Source organism: Perognathus longimembris, chromosome 15, assembly GCF_023159225.1.
Source record: "Perognathus longimembris pacificus isolate PPM17 chromosome 15, ASM2315922v1, whole genome shotgun sequence".
Taxonomy (NCBI): domain Eukaryota; kingdom Metazoa; phylum Chordata; class Mammalia; order Rodentia; family Heteromyidae; genus Perognathus; species Perognathus longimembris.
The window spans coordinates 35,558,937-35,579,250 of record NC_063175.1 but is presented as its reverse complement, the minus strand read 5'-3'; the positions used below and the strand labels follow the sequence as shown (position 1 = coordinate 35,579,250).

General features: G+C 35.2%; 1 protein-coding gene across 1 annotated transcript in view; it reads right to left on the bottom strand.

The window, feature by feature from the left end:
- The window catches only part of Pik3c3 (phosphatidylinositol 3-kinase catalytic subunit type 3), a 100,185-nt gene that overhangs the window by 55,234 nt on the left and 24,637 nt on the right, over positions 1 to 20,314 (bottom strand). The window contains exons 6-12 of the mRNA XM_048363129.1: positions 19,486 to 19,581; positions 16,565 to 16,636; positions 15,178 to 15,282; positions 14,464 to 14,556; positions 6,534 to 6,719; positions 3,566 to 3,720; positions 1,538 to 1,628 (exon numbers count right to left, since the gene is read on the bottom strand). Coding sequence (XP_048219086.1) covers positions 1,538 to 1,628; positions 3,566 to 3,720; positions 6,534 to 6,719; positions 14,464 to 14,556; positions 15,178 to 15,282; positions 16,565 to 16,636; positions 19,486 to 19,581 — 798 coding nt within the window. The remainder of the gene's footprint in view (positions 1 to 1,537; positions 1,629 to 3,565; positions 3,721 to 6,533; positions 6,720 to 14,463; positions 14,557 to 15,177; positions 15,283 to 16,564; positions 16,637 to 19,485; positions 19,582 to 20,314) is intronic.

Sequence of the window (20,314 nt, the reverse complement as noted above, 5' to 3'; positions counted from 1 at the left end):
TCAATTTGGATGTCAAATGCTTTAAGTTTTAAAACATTTTTTTAATTATGCTTTAGGCAAAAAGAAAATGATCTCATATTAGAAACCATAGGCATCAGAAGAAATGGTAAGAATATAGATACCCTTAGTGGTGTAAATATCTCTAAGTAGTTACTGAGTGCAAGTTCAAAAGATTTTAATTGTGTTATGATATACTTGCTCAGTGACATGTACAAAACTGCACCCAACATTTCAGCAACACCTTTCTTCATGAACTCTGAATGTCTGAAATGGAACCATATTTTTGCAATGAAAACTTTTTATCTTTTGTTTATATCTCTGTGACATACAAAATGGTTCCCTAAACAGGAAGTCCAAATATTCTCCTCAACTTTCAAAAAGGAGAAGAAAATATTGGTGTTTCTAGTTGTGTTTAAATAAACAATTTCAGGGTTGGAGATATAATATAGCATGCCTCATATAAATGAGGCTGTTGGTTTGATTCCCAGCTCCACCTAGAGGAAATTGAGCTTGGCTGAATATAAACTTGAAGGTGTAAACTGTTTGTCCAACTTTATTTACAGGGAAGGAAAAAAGGAAACATTACTTCAGTAGCTTCCAAATAAACTACTTTGGTATAAGGACGGCTTATAGGCCTTACTCAACCAGCCATATAGTTCTCTCTCAGACTCAATCTTCTGTCATGTTCTTTTCTTTTTACCCCAATCAGGCACAATGGCCTCTGTTGTTCCATAAACAAATTCTTACCCTTGAAGTTCTTTACACTTGTTATTCCCTCTGCTAAGGCCTTTCCCTATAATCACGTTATTATTTCTTTATGTGCCTCACCTTTAAGCAGATGTTAGTTTTCTGGGGAATCATTAGTAATTAATCTTTGCAACACTGCAACCAGCTAACCCTGCCCCAATGCTATAATGCCTCTGTGATTTAGTACATTTGAATAATTAACATTATTTCTTCTACTACATACATAGAAATAGATTTTTACTCAGTTCCACACTAGAATGCAAGACCCACGATGACAAAAATAAAGACATTTTTGCATCTCTTAGCATCCAAAATAGTTCGTGGTAGATCATAAAAGCATGTGTATTTATGTCTATGTGTGTGTAACACACATACAGAAATAGCTGAATAAATGTTTTTCTTAGCTTTGAAAGGGCAAAATATTTAGCCTGAGTACAACATCTCCTTGAGGGGCTCACCTAAGTATTCTAAGACAATTAGATTTTAAATCTTCTTTTTTAGTAAAATATTCTCAAGGGGGAAGTAAACCTGTGAAGTGTAGTCACAAAACTCATTCAGTCATTAACTCCAAAAATCTGACAGAAAGCAATACATAGAACCAACTTATCTTTCTGGTATCAAAGAATTAGTCTTTATAACATCTGTGGTAAATATAGAATGATTAAATTATAAGTTCTAAGAACAAGTTCTACAATACATTCTGAATCACCTTTTAACCAGGCAGTACCCAAAATATACTTTTCTGAGTGCCACTAGCCTACAAAGTAAGCTTGAAAATTTTTGTACTCACCTCCAAATTTTCACCATCTGAAACTTCTTTTGTTTTCGATGCAGGAGGAGGGGAGGACACTGAAGGAAGTGGGTTGCTTATAATCTGAGAACTGAAAATGTAACAGAAAAGACCATTCAGATGTTAAAAAAATACATGACTATCTAAAAGAGTAAGCACATATTATTTGTAGCACAGTTAATGGGGATTATGTCCTTTTGAAGTGTTTTCACTGATATACTAGAGTCACACTATACTTGGGGAAAGAGCATATAGTTCCCGATTATTTTTGTCTACAAGACCAGCACATGTCTTTTGTACCTTTTTCAAACATCATAAGGACTAAGTGACCAGTATGTCATAATTTGGGAAATAGTAGGTTGTAGTTTTCATCATAGTATACTACAGTCTTGAGTAGGTTTTTACAAGTTAAACATTCTAGGTGGAATAAGTAAGAAAAACATGTGGCTTTAGATCGAAGGTCTCCAATATTCATAGAAAGGATAAGGGTAAGGAGTCTCTATTCTTAATACTAAAGAGCTGTGCATGGTGATACACTCAGGAAATTTCTAGCGCTCAGGAGGCTGAGGCAGGTAAATCACAACTTCAAAGCAAACCTGGGCTACATATTATGACTCTGACTCAAAATTTTTTTCTTCACTAAAAATATCCAGGAATAATTAAATGCTCCTGTGGCCAACCCAAGCAAAATGCACAAGATTTATCTTTAAAAAGACAAAAAAAAGGCGGGGGGGCTGTAAATGTGGCCTAATGGCAGAGTGCTTGCCTAGGATCCATGAAGCCCTAGGTTTGATTCCTCAGCACCAAATATACAGAAAAAGCCAGAAGTGGCACTGTGGCTCAAGTGGTAGAGTGCTAGCCTTGAGCAAAAAGAAGCCAAGGGACAGTGCTCAGGTCCTGAGTTGAAGCCCCAGTACTGGCTAAAGAAAAGACAAAATAAAATGGACAAAGGATGAACAAATGCAGCAGTGGTATTCACTAGATACTATGTTGAAAATGATGACATTGGCCACAAAGAAATGTCCTCATTACCTGACTTAGGTAAGTATAACCTCTCTTTACATCACCTTTGTAATAACAATCAATATGTGTGGTTTTTTTAAGAAAAACAAAAAAATCAAAACTACAGCAAACAAGGCTAGACATATGGCTCAAATGGTAGAGCAACCAGGTTACTTCTAGATGAGGAAAAAGGTGCTTGTTCTTCTCTAAATCTATATAGAATGCAACATATTCAACCATCATAGTCATAAGGTAAAATCTAGAAATTAAATCTTAGATTTAGGTAATAATGACTATACTGTTTCAAAAAATCTCAAATCTAGATCTGGTTCTATCAAGAAACAATCACTTGACCTTCACAAGGCCAAGACAGTGCCATGCAATCTTTTACCCAGAAATACCTACTTATCTCACACTTTAGTCTCTGGAGTTACTGATATCTGCATTACATAAGACAGGGCGATTCAGCTTCTGATTATGTTCTTCATATTTCTATATTAAGGACATTCACACCAACCCTAGAGACTGATAGGACAGAATGTGCATGGAGCACTTGGTACATGTGTCAAATATGCATCTCTGAACTGTTACTACTTTTCATATCTAGCTCTTACTTCAGAAAAATAAACTTTATTATAATATTTATAATTAAAATTATTCATAATTCATATAATGGAGCTTTACTACACTTACCATAACTACCAAAGAAAGAGTACATAGCAAGTGAGAAAAAAAATATGCTACTTAAACTACATAGCTACTACTGGCAGAGTTTAATTTTTAACTCAAGTATTCTGATTGCAAAGCACTGTCTCCAAAATAGCAATTGTGCTCTGTGAGTGCACATGTCATATTCACTGATAAAACTTCAACACTAGTACAGATAGAGTTTGGTGGATCTCTGAGGGAAACAAAGTTCAATTCTCATATATGAAAGCTATAATTGATATACCTGGGTCAAAAGGAAAGGATAATAAAGGAGGAAGCTATCAAATTTAAAAATACATCCTCCCTGGATATTCATACCTATCTGTTTCTGCAGAATTTATTACAGAAGTTGACACACTCTCTGATACTGCACCCTGACTATCCTTCTTGGTAGGTTCCAATCCATTCTTTATGTCATCAAAATTTTCATATTTGAGAGCTTGGACCAGCTGTAATAAGTACATCAATAAATCCTGGAAAACAAACAAATAAAACAGAAACTAATGTTAGAAAAATCAAAGGATTACAGCCATAATTCAGTCCTAAATCTCAAGCTAACAGTTTGCTTTCATTTACCATTTTCACTTGTTACCTCTGGTATGTTACTAATCTGCTTAACCTCTTAGTGCTCACAGTATCTTTTTATATAACAAATACAACATAAAACTTACAGTCATGAATCATTTAATAGGAAAAAAAGTTACTAAAACATGTCTGGCAAAAATTGGTCATTGACCAACTGTCTCCTCAACAAATGGGCTAAAGACCTAAAAAGAGATTTCTCTGAAGCGGAAATGAGAATGGCCAAGAGACACATCAAGAAGTGCTCTACAGGGCTGGGGATATGGCCTAGTGACAAGAGTGCTTGCCTCTTATACATGAGGCTCTGGGTTCAATTCCCCAGCACCACATACACAGAAAACGGCCACAAGTGGCGCTGTGGCTCAAGTGGCAGAGTGCTAGCCTTGAGCAAAAAGAAGCCAGGGACAGTGCTCAGGCCCTGAGTCCAAGCCCCAGGACTGGCAAAAAAAAAAAAAAAAGAAGTGCTCTACATCACTGGCCATAAAAAAAAAAAAAAATGCAAGTCAAAACAACACTGAGATTCCACCCCAGTAAGAATGCTAGAGGGGATGTGGCCAAAAGGCAACCCTATTACACTGCTGGTGGGAGTGGAAACTTGTTCAGTTTCCACTCTGGAAAGCAGCATGGAGGTTAGCCCTCAAAAGAGCTCCCCTACGAACCAGCAGGTCCACTTTTGGGTATCTACCCAAAAGACTACAAGCAAAACCACACTAAATCCACCAGCACAACTATGTTCATTGCAGCACAATTTGGCATTGCAAAAATATGGAACCAACCCAGATGCTCCTCGGTAGATGGGTGGATCAAGAAAATGTGGTACATATACACAATGGAATTCTCTATCAGAAAGAATGACACTGGCCCATTCGTAAGGAAATGGAAGGACTCAGGAAAAAAAAAATCATACTAAGTGAAGTGAGCCAGACCCAAAGAAACATAGACTCTATGATTTCCCTCATTGTGAATAATTAGTACACATCTATGATAGTCCTAGCAGAAAATCACAACAGCTCAATAGCTATGTCCATATGAATATATATGATGATCCTAAGCAAAATGAGCTTCAAGTTATGGAGACAAGTGGTATAACATTGTTATTTTCAACATGCCATGTAAAATTATGTCCTTTTTCTTTTGTATTTCTTTCCCTTCGTATCGCTGTAACTGATTTTAGTAGCCTGGATATTGTATATACATGTATTGGAACAAGGGAAGGGAAAGGGAACACCAAAATAGAGACACAAAGGATAAAAGGACAAACCAATGCAAAAGCAATACTTGCAAAACTATCTGTTGTAAACTAACTGTACAACTCATGAGGGAAGAGGCAAATGGGGGGGGAATGTGGGAGGAGGTAACAAGTTGGATAAGAAATGTACTCACTGCCTTACTTATGAAGCTGTAACCCTTCTGTACATCACTTTGACAATAAAGAAATAAAAAAAAAAGTAGTCAATGACTTACTTAAAAACAGTGGTGTCAGCTGGGTGCCAGTGGCTCACACCTGTAACCATAGCTACTCAAGTGGTAGAGAGCTATCTTTGGACATAAAGAGGCTCAAGGACAGCACCCAGGCCCTGAGTTCAAGCCCCAAGATGAGCAAAAAAATAAAAATAAAATAAAATAATAATAATAGTTATGTCCTGTGAGACATATCATTAATTAATCACCAACATCATCAGAAGTGGAGCTCTGACTGAAGTGGTAGAGTGCCAGCTTTGAGTGAAAAAGTTAAGGGTTAGCATTCAAGCCCTGAGTTCAAATCCCAGTACCAGTGGATGTACACACACGTGCACACACATATACAAATGTATATAGCACATACACCTGTCTGTGTGTAGGAAAGCATCTACACAAATTATCTCAATGTTTTATACGAAAAAGATCACTGGTAATAGTTGTTCCACGGGATCATTATTTATCTAGGGAGGGTTGAAAAGATTTACTGTCCTATTGGCTAGCATAAACTATAAAGTTATGTTTGAGAACACATTGCTCTATAAAAATTAAGAGTTAAGAAAAATTGCTGGACTAGAAATTCCTCACAAAATTAGTAAGTTCAAAATCCAGCACTGCTTTGTGTCAACTAGTGTCTCTGCTCACCTAATGGCTTCACATGAGTATAAATATTCAGCATAAATTTGGCAGTCTTTGCTACCATGAGAATTCAAAACTACCTTTGGAAAATCTACATGTACACTTAATTACAAGCAGATGCAAGTTTAAAGGAGCAGTTTGAAGGAGAGTCGGATGACCATGCATCTCTGTGCTTTAAAGGCCCCAAGGGCTTTTTGAGGCTACAATTAAATGTGGCTTGTTGTATACTGACTGATAGAGGGGATTTGAATGATTCCCTAGCTGTTACTGCATTAAGCTATTTTTCACTTGAATTCCTTTTTCCAGACAGAGCAATACAAGCTATGCTGCCAGGTAAATGTCCTGGGAGAGATTGCCCCATCACAAAACAGATCAGGAAGTAAATTTTCATTTCACAGAGCAGTCCTTAGAGGAATATTTTAATTCTACTTCTGAAAACACACTTAGTCTAGTTCCTTTTCCCTTCTAAAATTCAGTCTCTGCTTGTTCATATTCTTACTCTCTTAGAAACACATACACATACAGTGTATAATTAGGCTCTAGTTTTAAACTTGGTACACTTTAAATGCAGAGAGCCAATCAGGAAGAGTAATGAATAACAACATGCCTCATCATCAGCCTGTCGCAACCGGGCCACTGCATAACGTCTCACTGTTGGATTGGTAAAATGAGAGGATAACAGCTCCAGAGAATCTTCCACATCCATTGGCTTCCATTTCCCTAGAAGTTCCAATGCCTGTTTGGCCTCCTGAGGCAGATCCCAATTAACACACTTCAAGAATTTTGTCAAAGCCTAAAATCAGAAACGATTTTAAAATTATAAACAACACATTGCCTGTCTTTATGATACTTCAATTTTACAACAAGCAGAGAAAAACATTTCCAGTTATAGTACACCCTTAATCATTTCTCAAGTCTGCCTTCCAACATTCTCGCATGAGAACTGAAAGAATAAAAACATCTCTCTGAATAGAAGTTACTGATAAAGGAAAAGATAAGCATTCAAAAATAAATAAATAAAAGCAATACTCAAGTCAACATCAGAATGGATATGTAAAGCTAGGTAGCAACAAATAGTCTGATTCATTTGATGGTAACATCTAAATGTTTCGAAGCTTACTAATTCTGTAGACAGGAAAATGCTAAAGTTATGGGTTTTTTTTAACAAAAAGTTAAGTAGATCATCTTGCACAAATAATAGATGCTCTTTTAAGATGTGCTTGTCTTTTATACAGCAACTCCAATTTCCATTTCTCCTTTCTCGAAACACATTCTTTGCATAACCTCAAACATTTTCTTCTTTTCATTGCTTAAACAAGGATAATTTTTTTTATTTTTATTTTTTTGCGGTACGTGGTGGGGGAGGGGAGATCCTGGGCTTGGGCCTGGGTTCTGTCCCTGAGCCTCTCTGTGCTCAAGGCTAGTGCTCTACCACTTGAGCCACAGCACCACATCTTTTTCTGTTTATGTGGTACTGAGGCTTCATGCATGCTAGGCAAGCTCTCTACCACTAAGCCACATTCAATTCTTGCATTCCTAGTGTTGTTTATATTATTATTAATTAGCAAAGTAATCAGGCACTAAAGTAAATATCCATATTAAAAACAAAATAATTTCTGATAATATGTTGCAAAGTAAAACTAAATGTCTACCCCCCCTTTTTTTTTTACTTTAGTATATTAGAAAAAAAGATCTTCTAGCAGGTGTTGATAGCCTATGTATATAATTCTAGTTACTCAGTAGGCTGATATCTGAGTACTGAAGCTCAAAGGTAGCCTGAGCAGAAAGGTCCATGAAACTCTCGTGTTCAATTAACCACGAAAAAGTCAGAAGTGGAGCTGTGGCTCAATGGCAGAGTGCCAGCATTGAGCAGAAAAACTAAGGGATAGCACACAAGCTCTCAGTTCAAGAGTTAAGCCCTAGTACTGTTATAAAAGAAAAAAAGCAGCGTGAAGTCTATTGCTTATATAATATATAACCTCAAAAAGTTAAAAGATGTATATCACCTCAAACTGGTAAATGGACTAGACCTAGAAACCAGAATCCACTCCACATTCCTCCTCTCAGATGGTACTTTTATCATCAAGGCACTGCCATTAGGTTTATACCAAATGGAGCTCTTACCTCACCAATACTGACCTTCTAAACCTATTCTCAACCCTGTCAATTATTCCTAGCAATGCTTCCTAAATTTCCTCTCATCATCCTAATTTTCCAGTGTTAAATATCAAAGTAATCATTATTGCACAATAAGTCATTTGTTTTTTAACTATGGTTAGCCAAAAGATAAAAATGTCATTAAATAACATTTATCATTGGTCCATTTCACTCTCTAAACTGAATAATAAATTCACTCTCACACTAAATGTATCACCCTTGTAAAAAAAAACAATAACATGGTTCTGATATGTTTAGAATGTGGCTTCACTTAGCTCACAGGATCATTTCAGTTACTAAATGAATTAAATGACAGCCCTAGCTGTCAAAATATTCATCCCCACTTCGATAACTTTACATATGCATATTCATCACAATCTAAGTCTTCATTTCATTAGATTGTTCTCTTGCCTTTCTATGATTCAGCCAAGTTAATATATTTTGCACATCATTCTCTAAGTTCTGCCTACAAATTTTCTTCAGTTCGCTAAAACAGTGGCAGCATCCCCTTCTTTATGACCAGCTTGTCAAAAGCTCAACTGGTCCAGCAGGTTTTCTTTAACTCTCAACTCTTCCTTTAGAAGTTAGTTCCATTTTACTACTGTCACTTATAATGTTGTTTTTCCAACCACCAGGTGATTTTGCTAAGTTTCTTATCTCTACAATGGCATATGTAGTATTCTCCAGGTACAGCTGTCCTTTGCCTCCGTACATCCCACAAAGTGTTTAGTATAATGCTTTTTCCTTTCATATAAGCATAGATTGCCTACTAACTTATTCCATGCATTTATTTTTCACATCTAAAATGCAATTCTAGGTTGAATGTGGAAACAAAGCAATACTTCTTAAGTAACTACAGTGAAAGCTTTTCCATTTCACAGTACATCAACAGTCTTAATAGAAATGTGTGGGTATATACTTATTATAAGAAAACCTGCAGCCTGTCAATGTATTCAGTTCAATAACTGAAACAATCTAACTTCCAGGTTCAGATTTATAGATATATTCCTGAGATTTATAGAGTATACTAATGCCAAGTAGCTTAAAGAACTGGACAGAAAAATTCACGATGCTATAATGCTAAATGTTACAAATGTAAACCCAGAGGCAACAGAATGAAGAGAAGAATCCGAAGGGAAGGATAAAAATTTGAAGGCAGCAAATAATAACAGTAATAATAATCATAATAATAAATCTCAGATCTTTTAAACATATTTTATTGACCTATATGTGGTAATGATAAAGGATTTAAATGCAATTTTATCTCTGGAACTTTCAAAGATAAAAATAAATAGGCTTCAGAGTTAGGTCATCTGTGCTAAAATCATAATTCTTGATATGTCTATTATCATATGAAGTCAATTGCTAGGAGCATATTATTTTTTAAGACATATCTCACATGGTTATAAATTAAATAGTAAATGAAGTTAAAATATTTGAACAGTACTTGTTGTATAAAATTTGATAAATGAGGGCTAGGAATATGGCCTAGTGGCAAGAGTGTTTGCCTCATACACATGAAGCCCTGGGTTCAATTCCCCAGCACCATATATATAGAAAACGACCACAAGTGGTGCTGTGGCTCAAGTGGCAGTGCTAGCCTTGAGCAAAAAGAAGCCAAGGACAGTGCTCAGACCCTAAGTCCAAGCCCCAGGACTGGCAATTAAAAAAAAAAAGATAAGTATTTTCTTTTTTACTGTTTTTGGAGAGGAGATGGTGGTTGCAGGGCTTGAACTCATGGGCTCCTGTTCCTGCTCAATGCAAGCATTGGACCATTTTAGTTATGTTTCCAGTAAGAATTTGTTGGTGAACTGGAAAATGACTCAGACTTTTCTTCCCAGGCTGGCTGAGAATAGATATCCTCCATGTCTCAGCCTCCTAGGTAGCTAGAATTACAGGAAGAAGCTACTGGTGGCTGGTGGTTGTTGTCTTACCAAGTATGTGGTTACTCTTATTTCTCATGTTGAATTTAGTATCACAGTTTATACTAATATTATTTAATCTGTCTTTTGATCTTAAAATCATCACATTATTATCTTATTCATTAAATCACAATTATGTCAATGTTAAAATACATTTGCATATATATATTTCAAGTTTTAACTTCGACCATATGTATCCTATATCACTGGAAATTTCTACTTTGCTACTCTACCAATATTCTAATCGAAAACACTTAACAAAAACATCTCATCCTACCCTTTCATGTATCATTTCTTTATTTCAGGCACCCAAGCCTAACCTCCGTATTCATTTCAAAGTCAATTTATTTGTACACTATTCTCCCATTTGTATCTTCTTAATTATCTCATTTCTATTCTCAGCTGTACTCCAATGTGCATGAATTTATCTTCCTGACAATAACACATGTTAGACACCTGCTTCAGAGGATTTCCTGTGGACAGTCAAGTCCAATTCCCAAGTGTAGAACTCAAGGCCAAACAAGTGATAGTCTCTGCTCTGTTTCTTACATCCTAACAGTCTTTCCTCCTTTTGCTAACCTTCCCCATTAAATAATGTTAAACAAGTACACAATTTAAGTCCAATCCCTCTGCAAAATCTTCTTACATTATAGCACACTCATCTTGTTGGCTTTCATATACAGTAATTACCTATGTGTTTATTCACTGTGAAGAAAAACCCTTCACCTAATATAATTTTGTACAATTTACTGACAGGATACTTTAAAACCTAAAGCCTTGTGTAATACTATGTCAAAATTTAATACAGAATGCTTGTTAAATACACTAAATTCACTTCAGCTATGCTTCACCAACGTGTGATGAGTCCTGTTCTCATATCACTGTCTCTATAATACAGCTCCATGATATGACTCTTCCTGTTGCTTTATCTTAAAAAAAAAGTTAATGCACTTATTTTTAATTAAATTTTTTTGTTTGTTTGTTTTGGCGAGTCCTGGGACCTGGGCTCAGGGCACTGTCCCTGGCTTCTTTTTGCTCAAGGCTAACACTCTGCCACTTGAGCTACAGTGCCCCTTCTGGCCATTTTCTGTATATGTGGTGCTGGGGAATTGAACCCAGGGCCTCATGTATATGAGGCAAGCACTCTTGCCACTAGGCCATATCCCCAGCTCCTTTAATTAAATTTTTTAAGAAACACTTGTAAAGGCAGTTTTGAAAAATTACAATATTTACATTCTGAATGTTACTTCCTATCTAACATGGACCACAAATTTAAATGTATTTCATACATGTAAATTGGTTTACTATACTAGCTGACATAGTACAGACTAGAGAATTTTCATCCAAATTACTTTGGACAGCTCTTTTAGAAAAAATAGGTAGATGGATCACATTTTATTCATTTTTAAATAGGATAACTCCATAAGAATCAATTTCCTCCAATTTCTTCTCTGAGCATGACTTTGTCTCTAGGAAAGCTTCTAAGACTAAGGACCCCAATACCAAATAGCCAATATCACAATTCAGAGAACCTGACAATGAAAGATTTTCTTTGTGCAAACGAATTAAGGGGCAATGTACAGAAGTATTTGTTTTCCACAAAATTCACTTTAAACTACTATAAAGATACAAATGTAGCTCGGTAAATATTTCCTCTGGTCACTTCAAGGCCAATTTATACTTGGTTTACTCTAAACTACTTCTCAAACATTAAAAAATATTGTTCTCTCTTCTCCAGAGATTGTAAGAATCCTGTAATATGTCCCGAGAATTGAAGTTTCATCACCCACCTTTGGAAAATTTGAAATGAAGTAGTTAAATGAAACTTGTCACACACTTTATATCACTTGAGCATTTTATTTCTTTTGCACACATCTAGAAGTAATTGAATTTCAGTGAGAAGTGACTACTTGTTTAAACAAACAATTTTTCTTGCCAGTCTTTCTATCTAAGGAAGTTCTGCTCTGTAAATCTATTCAATGCTTTTTGAACCTATACATCCTAACAGGTTTAATTCAACATCTTGCTGGGAATTTGAGATGACACTGTGCTGCATTCAAGATGCAATTTCTGTGACCAAGGTCATTCTTCATTTAACACAGTATCATGATACCCACTAAATCTTTATAGAACATAAAATCACAATCCTAAGTTTCTGCTGATTAGTATTTCTTTTTGTTCAATGATGGAGAGAAATGCACTTAAAGTTATAGTAAAGTTGAAATTTCTCTCATTCTTACTACGGATATAAAGGAGGAATAAATATGATTCATCTACAGAGAATTTCCCAAGTTATCAATAAATGATTAAGAGGAAAAGCTACAAGAGTTAAGATAAGCTGTAGCTGCATTTTTATCCGTACCTTAGAAACAAATGGACAATTTGTTCAGAAAAACAAGGTAAAACAAAGTAGTTAACGACCATCTCATGAGATGGTAAAACATATTAACATATTTCACACAATTAGATAACGGCTTCCCAATAGATATTAATTTTCCTAATATCTACTCTACCCCCTAATGCACTTGAGGCTTCCTGTTAAAGCATGTGCATGAGGTTTAAATGTTGTCTCTACAATTTTTTGTATTTTCACTGATTCTATTCTCTTATATCTCATAAAAGTAGGTATATAGCAAGGGACATATACAATCTTCGTGATTCAGAAAAGGTTTCTTTCCTCATCTGTACAATAGTGACATAATATATACACTGTGCTGGTTGTGGGATTTAAAAGCTCCTTGTCACAACAGGTGTTTAATCAATGCTATTTCACATTTTTACACATTAAGAGTCAATGTTTCTGGATGTGGTACATATACACAATAGAATTCTATGCCTCCATCAGAAGGAATGACACTGCCCCATTCGTAAGGAAATAGTAGCACTTGGAAAAAATCATACTAAGTGAAGTGACTTAACCCAAAGAAACATAAACCCTATGGTGACCCTCATAGGGAATAGCTAGTACAGGAACAGGCTAGTCATGGTAGAAGACCAAAGTACTCCAATAGGTACACCCATATGACCACGTAAGAAGACGCCAAGTGAAATGAACTCCATGTTATGAAAACAAGAGTTATACCACTGTTGCAATTATTCTCAACATGCATGTGAACTTGTACTACTTTTTTTCTCTTTTTCCTTGTCTGTTTGTTTGACTGAGTGGTTTGTCTAGTTTTGTTTCTCTTGTAGTCCCTTCCTGTGGCTGTATCCTCGCTACCACTGTATTATATCCAATATCCCTGGACAATATCCCTGGATACGGGTCATAGAACTGAGGAAGGGAGAGGGAATACCAAAACCAAGAGACAAAGAACAAAAAGACAAACCATTCAAAAAGCAACACTTAGAATTTGGTGTAAACCAACTGCACAACTCTTAAGGGAAGAGGGAAAGGGGAGGGGGGAAAACGAGGGAAGAGGTAACAAGTAGAACAAGAAATGTACTCACTGCCTTTCATTTGAATCTGTAACCCCTCTGTATCACACTTTGACAATAGAGAAAAAAATGTCAAAAAAAAAGTGCAGTTGGTCCATGACTATAATCCTAGTTAATCAGGAGACTGAGATCTATGGAAACACAGTTTGAAGCCACACAGAGCAAGAAACTCCATGAGGTTCTTATCTCTACTTAACCATATACTGGGCTTGAGCAAATAGGTCAAGAACAGTACCATGAACCTGAGTTCAAGCCTCTCGAAAAACACACAAAACACACATACACACACATACACACACACACACACACACACACAGCACAACAACAAAAAAGTATTTGCCCCTTAGTCCAAATATTTGCATTACTGGCAATTATAAGATGAAGACACATAAAGCTGCAGTATATATATATACATACGTATATATATGTGATATGTGTAAATATGAGTAAACAAAACTTAAGATAGGTGAATGAATTTGCTTTTACTCGTAATAATACTCAAAACTAGGTCTCCAGACTCATCTACTGTTCATGACTTTACCATAAGTATCTCTGTCCAATATATATTTCTTTTAATTCTGTAAGTATTTTCCAAGTTAACCGGTTGGTGAGAGGGGAGAACATAGGAAGAATTAACATTTACTCTGTATCTACTATGAACCATATACTCCATGAAGTGACTTATCTATATTATCTCACCTGTGAAGCAAAGTTCTTATAACAATAAGCAACAAACTAATCTGCCTTACCCTAAGTCATACAAATTATAGTGTCAGAAAGTGAGCTAAAGTCCTTTTGACAACACAGTCAGCCACTCTCTAAGTCAACAAACAAGCACATAAAAAACAAAAATTGTGTATATTTCAATTTAATTATTTTCAACAGGCTTAGCATATATATTGCTGCACACTATTTTTAAGTAGGTAAAGACTATAACTCCATAGTAATTTTATCTTATCTTTGTTTAAATAACAAAGTTTTCAGATAAATTTTATGCATGTAAATGTTCAAGAAACTCACTTTTTCTTGATTAGTAAGGTAGTATCTAAACTTCCAAACAAGATCCTGTTCTTCATATGTAAGTTGCTTGGTTGGTGGATAACTCACAATAATCTACAACAAAGAAGGAGAATAACAGTTTTCAAATACATATTGCCTATCTATTTCCACATCACGTAATTTTCAATTAGTTAAATATGTCTATATTATAATTATGATTCAAGCTAGGAGAAGACACACAGAATCAAGTAAGACTTAAGTGTACTATACTTATCTAAAAAAAACGTGTATTACTGGGGTACAACGGAGGTATACTCTTTGCAAAAGTATGTGATTACAGACCTTACTTAACTAAGCAAAAAGCAAAATGAACCAAATCAGCAATATTATCCACAATTAACAAGGAAAGAGTAAAGCAAACTCCTGCACTATAACAATTCATCATATCTCAAGTACTGTTGCAAAATGGTTTCTAAGACTATTTTATTGTAAGACAATATTTATTTGTAACACTGTCTCCAAAGATAACAGATTAACTAAAATCCCCAAACAATTAAAAGCAAAAGCAGAAAAATTTTAAATTAGGTAATTTCATTAACCCTAGTGAAAACATCGTATTAAGTCATATATAATTCATTTTAAATCTCTTAAATCATCTTTAAGTCTAATTATATCAACTACAACCAAACTACCCACTTAAATATTTTTGTATTTATATCGTGTAAATGTTCTTACATTTAGTTGATCTCTTGTAGCAGCATTGGGCTTCAGATCGTGGTCAGAAGGTCCACTTCTTAGACTCCGGGCAAGCTTGTGGTGTTTGCTCTCGACTAAATTCTCCTATAAAGTATTTTAAAACAATGAAACTGTAAGCTTCATTAAGACAAAATTTTAATAGTAAACCAGAAACAGCAAAACAAAAGACACCACAGACCCTTTTATATTACTTAGTGTTTTATTCTTCAATCAACTTAGTCCCTTACAGATCTCTAGACAGTATAGCCCCCTTTCAAGACTGAACAACTACATATCACTTAAGCTCCACTGCTAACATTATATGTATATGCCACACCAGCTTCTTGGAATATCTATCACGTCATGCTTTCCACAAATACAAGATGTTTGGCATCCTCTATTGTAATACCTTTACTTTAAAAAAAAAATCTGCTGGGCTGGGGATATAGCCTAGTGGCAAAAGTGCCTGCCTCAGATACACGAGGCCCTAGGTTCGATTCCCCAGCACCACATATACAGAAAACGGCCAGAAGCGGCGCTGTGGCTCAAGTGGCAGAGTGCTAGCCTTGAGTGGGAAGAAGCCAGGGACAGTGCTCAGGCCCTGAGTCCAAGGCCCAGGACTGGCCAAAAAAAAAAAAAAAAAATCTGCTGTGACATCCAGATGAAAGCACTTTTCCTCCCCATAAGGTACAAAAGACCTTAGGACATTACTGTAATAACACGTGAACAGTTTCATAAGATCTGTGTTACTGAAGGCAGAGACAACTCTCCTAGAGTTTGAACATATACACACCTGGCATTGACTGCTTTTCTCCATGACCAAAATCATAGCCACATTGTCATGACTTAAGACTACATACATAAATGCATTCACTGAGTTATATATGCACATATGTATATATGTATGTGGTATGTACACTCATTTTATTTTTTAATCTATTTATTTACTGGTTAAATAAATGTATGGCCTGTCGATTTAAGTCTTTTACACTGATTCTCCTTACTTCATACCAAAGTTGGTTTCTCGAAAAAAATTTTCATCTGCTAATTTTAGTTGTAGGACCCATGTTACATAAATTAATCTTCTATATGATGATATTCTTTCAATCACCAGTTTTAAAAACATCTCACTCTAAGAGCTATTTTCCCTAGCTCTTTCAACCACTTAAATAAAATCTTCTTCCAATTTTATATTACCTTGACTTTATTTTTAGGATGTCAATGCTGGTTGCAAATATTCCATCTAAATCTGATTCCAGAAAGTGAAAGTGGACATATGAAATCATTTTTCCATAAATCATTTTAAAGAAAGCTATATTACATAATTCTAGGTCACAATCATTCTAGAGAAAAGTACTTTCATTAAAAAATGTGCACAATAACTTACCATAGACATTTGAGGGTCAGGAACTTTCACTAATTCAAAGCTGGTTAAAATTGGGGATGACTCATCACCATCCTAAATTGAAGGAAGGAAGGAAGGAAGGAAGGAAGGAAGGAAGGAAGGAAGGAAGGAAGGAAGGAAAGAAGAAGAAAGGAAGGAGAGAGAGAAAGAGAGAGGGAGGGAAAACTAAATAAGACATGATGCTATATACTTTTATATTCTACTTGAGAAAACACTATTCTTCAATTTTAAAAGTTATTATCATCTCTCAATCTCTCCATTATATTATAAAACATAGTCATTTATAGTCCTCCTTTTTACTTTTGGTTGGTTGTGGGGCTTGAACTCTGGGCCTGGCCCTGTCCCTGAGCTCTTGAGCTCAAAGCTACTGCTCTACTACTTTGAGCCACAGCTCCATTTCCGGTTTCCCTGTGGTTAGTTGGAGATGAGAGTCTCACAGACTTTCCTGCCTGGGCTGGCTCTGAACAATGATCCTTAGATTTTAGCCACCCTAGTAGCCAGAATTACAGGTATGAGCCATCAGTGCCCGGCTTTTCCACCTCTTTTGTTACTAATAAAAGCAGTTTCAGAAAAACAAAATACAACATAATTGACATTACAGCTGTAGAGATAGGAAGTCTGGAAATTAACAAATTGTTCCTAGTGCTTTTTGTTTTGTGCATCAAAAAGAAAGTCCTAGTTTTCAAACATGGAACAAGAAAACAGAACAAAATTAAAATATGGAAAAATGGATGTATTTTCATTATTTGTAAAAATGGCAAATACTAGTAACCTTTCAAAGTTCAACTGAGAGTCATTCAAAGAAGAAAAAAATTATAGGTCTTGGATTGATGTTACTCAAATTCATGCAAACTAGAAGGGCAGCACTACTGTTTCTCATAGGGACAACAGAATGTAAACATAAAAAACAACAACACTATATCCCTCAATTCCTAAAAAAAAAAAGCTGTCTTACTTTGTTAAAGAATGTTGGCTTTTATTTTTATTCAATTCAGGCAAGAAAGGTGGGTGATCTAATGTAATAAATGTCACTGCCGAATACAATGGAAAAGGCCAAATTAATTAAAGTGAAAATTCATTCCCTCAGGAGTTTATAGCTAGGATCAAGCTTTCCTGTCAATTTTCAAATGTTAGTACGTTTTTAATTTTAGATGTGTACAACTAAATCAGGAGAGACTGAAAGAGGGGAAGTATTGTGACTTTGCTTCAGTTTAGTAATTGAGTCTTACAGGAAACCACAAATTCCCACAGCTGTTGTTTAACAGGCTTGTTCTCAGTCACAACGCCCGAAAACACATTTATCAGCCCAACTCTGACAAGTAATCTTCACTAAGGCTATCTGTCATGAAAGACAGGTGACAAGAAAGTCTATTTCCATTAGATTCAATACACTGGCCTAGCAATCTTTACTCTAAGTGGAAATATGACAGAGTAGGTAGACAGGCATTAATTTATGAGCAATTTTCTGGAAGCAGTAGAAAGGGGTCAAGAACCTTTTAAAAAATGCTTGAAATTCTTCTAATTTCTATTCTGTTATTATTTCATCTACGATCAAAGCTGTCTTTCAAAAGATCCTTCCCATCTCTACTGTCCCCATATACCACCTGCATTAGAAATTTTTGTAATTTAAGTTCCATACAAACAGCAAATATTACTTTAAAGAAATTAACTATAGTGTAAAACATAAAAATAAATTTTGTTAAAACATATTGGTGACAAGTTCATTTATCTATACTTTGTTTTAGACAGTTCAAACAATGTTGTCTATCTTCCTTTTTAATCAGAGTATCATTTATAAAAGGGTTCAACAAGCAAACTTGTCGTGATCTTTCACATCAAAATGAAAGGAATAACAGCTAACAGCAAAAATATAAACACTAACTTGAAAAATGCCACAAATAATCATAAACTAAATATTCAAACCTAATATTTTCAAATAGAAATCTAGCAAGTATGTTTGTATATATACACATAAATGTGTATATGTATGTATATGTATATATAAAACATATATCACATACACACATACAGTAAATATATATACACATATGCTGAAAATCACTTGCAATGATTTTCACAATAGTATTAATGTAATTCAAAGTTCTATTTCTAATAAATGTACTACATGAACTTACATGCTGGAAGAAAAAATTACCTATTATATGCCATGTATCAAAAATTGGCTCTCAGTTGCAATGATTTGAGCACATAGGTATTTTCCATGTTAACAAACGATAGGGGATATGTTGCTTGAAACTATACAGTTTATTTCTACAGTATTTAAATATAGCCTCTTCAACAAGCATGTTTGCAAGTAGCTATCTAGAAGGACATAAATATTTTATTTCCATAATAAAAAGGCAAGGTCAACAATTTCATTATTAAATTATCCTAGGGGTAACATGGTTTTCTTGCACCTACTACACAAATAAATGTATATTTATGAAATCTTCCAGAAGCATTTTTACTTAAGACCACATGTAGAATTCCAACATATATATTACTCACATATTAAAATAATAATCAGACCCTAAGCTTTCAATAGCCTGCCACTCTTAAAACTATAACTTCTTCAATACCTTGCAAATAAATAATAATGATAAATAAAGCTACTACTTTAGTGTCCTATTCACCGATTTGCAGAGCAATTAATCAAAAAGTTCTTAATCACTCGCATACTTATTGAATTTTTGCAAGCCAGAACTACATTACATGAATGATCGGTGTTTGTAATCTTGTTGTTGCTGTGAGATTTGATTTGTGTACACAGAAACAGCTGTTGATGACAGCTGTCTGCACCTATCCTGCAACCAAATAATTCATCTCAGCAGGGATAACAGTTATTTTTTAATGTTTTCCCTCCCCTCTATTTTAGAGATCATGAACAGTTCTGAAGAAAATACCTTTTCATAATAAACAATACCATACTCCTTATCATCGCATTTGACGCAGCGAAACTCAATCATCAAGTACATAAAGTTAGAACTTCGTTTTTCACTCTAAAAAAAAGGAAACACAAATACTTACAACAGTTCTAATATGTCAGAATACTTTGTTTTTGCAGTCCAGTTAAATACGATGATGTAATAAGTAGCTTCAATATACACATGCAGTATTTTATACAACACTGTGATTTTACCCAAAATTGTCTGTTACGTATTTATATATGTTCTCTTTAAACTGAATAAATTTTTTTATTTCTGTAGAAGTTCAGATTTTTTAATGTAAAAATCTTGTGAGCCAGATACCAGTGTCTCACACCTGTAAATCTAGCTAATTCAGGAGGTTAACATCTGAGGATTTCCAGTTTACCACCATAAAGCCAGAAGTACAGCTGTGGCTCAAGTGGTAGATTGCTAGCTTTGAACAAAAATCCCAGAGACAGCACCCACGTCCTGTGTTCAACAAGACACAGGATCAGAGAAAGAAAGAGAGAGAGAGAGAGACAGGGAGACAGAGAGACAGAGAGGCAGAGAGACAGACAGAGAGACAGAGAGACAGAGACAAAGAGAGAATGAAAGAATGGGAGGAGGGATGGAGGGTGGGAAGAAAAGGAAGGACAAGGGAGGAAGGGAAGGGAGGAAGGAAGGGAGGGAAAGGAAGGACAAAAGGACAGAAGGAAAGGAGGGATGGGGGAGGGAGGGAGGGAAAGGAAGGACAGAAGGAAGGAAGGACATTTTGAGATTTACTATAGTTTAAAAATAAAGATATTTTATGCTTTAAGCAAAGAAT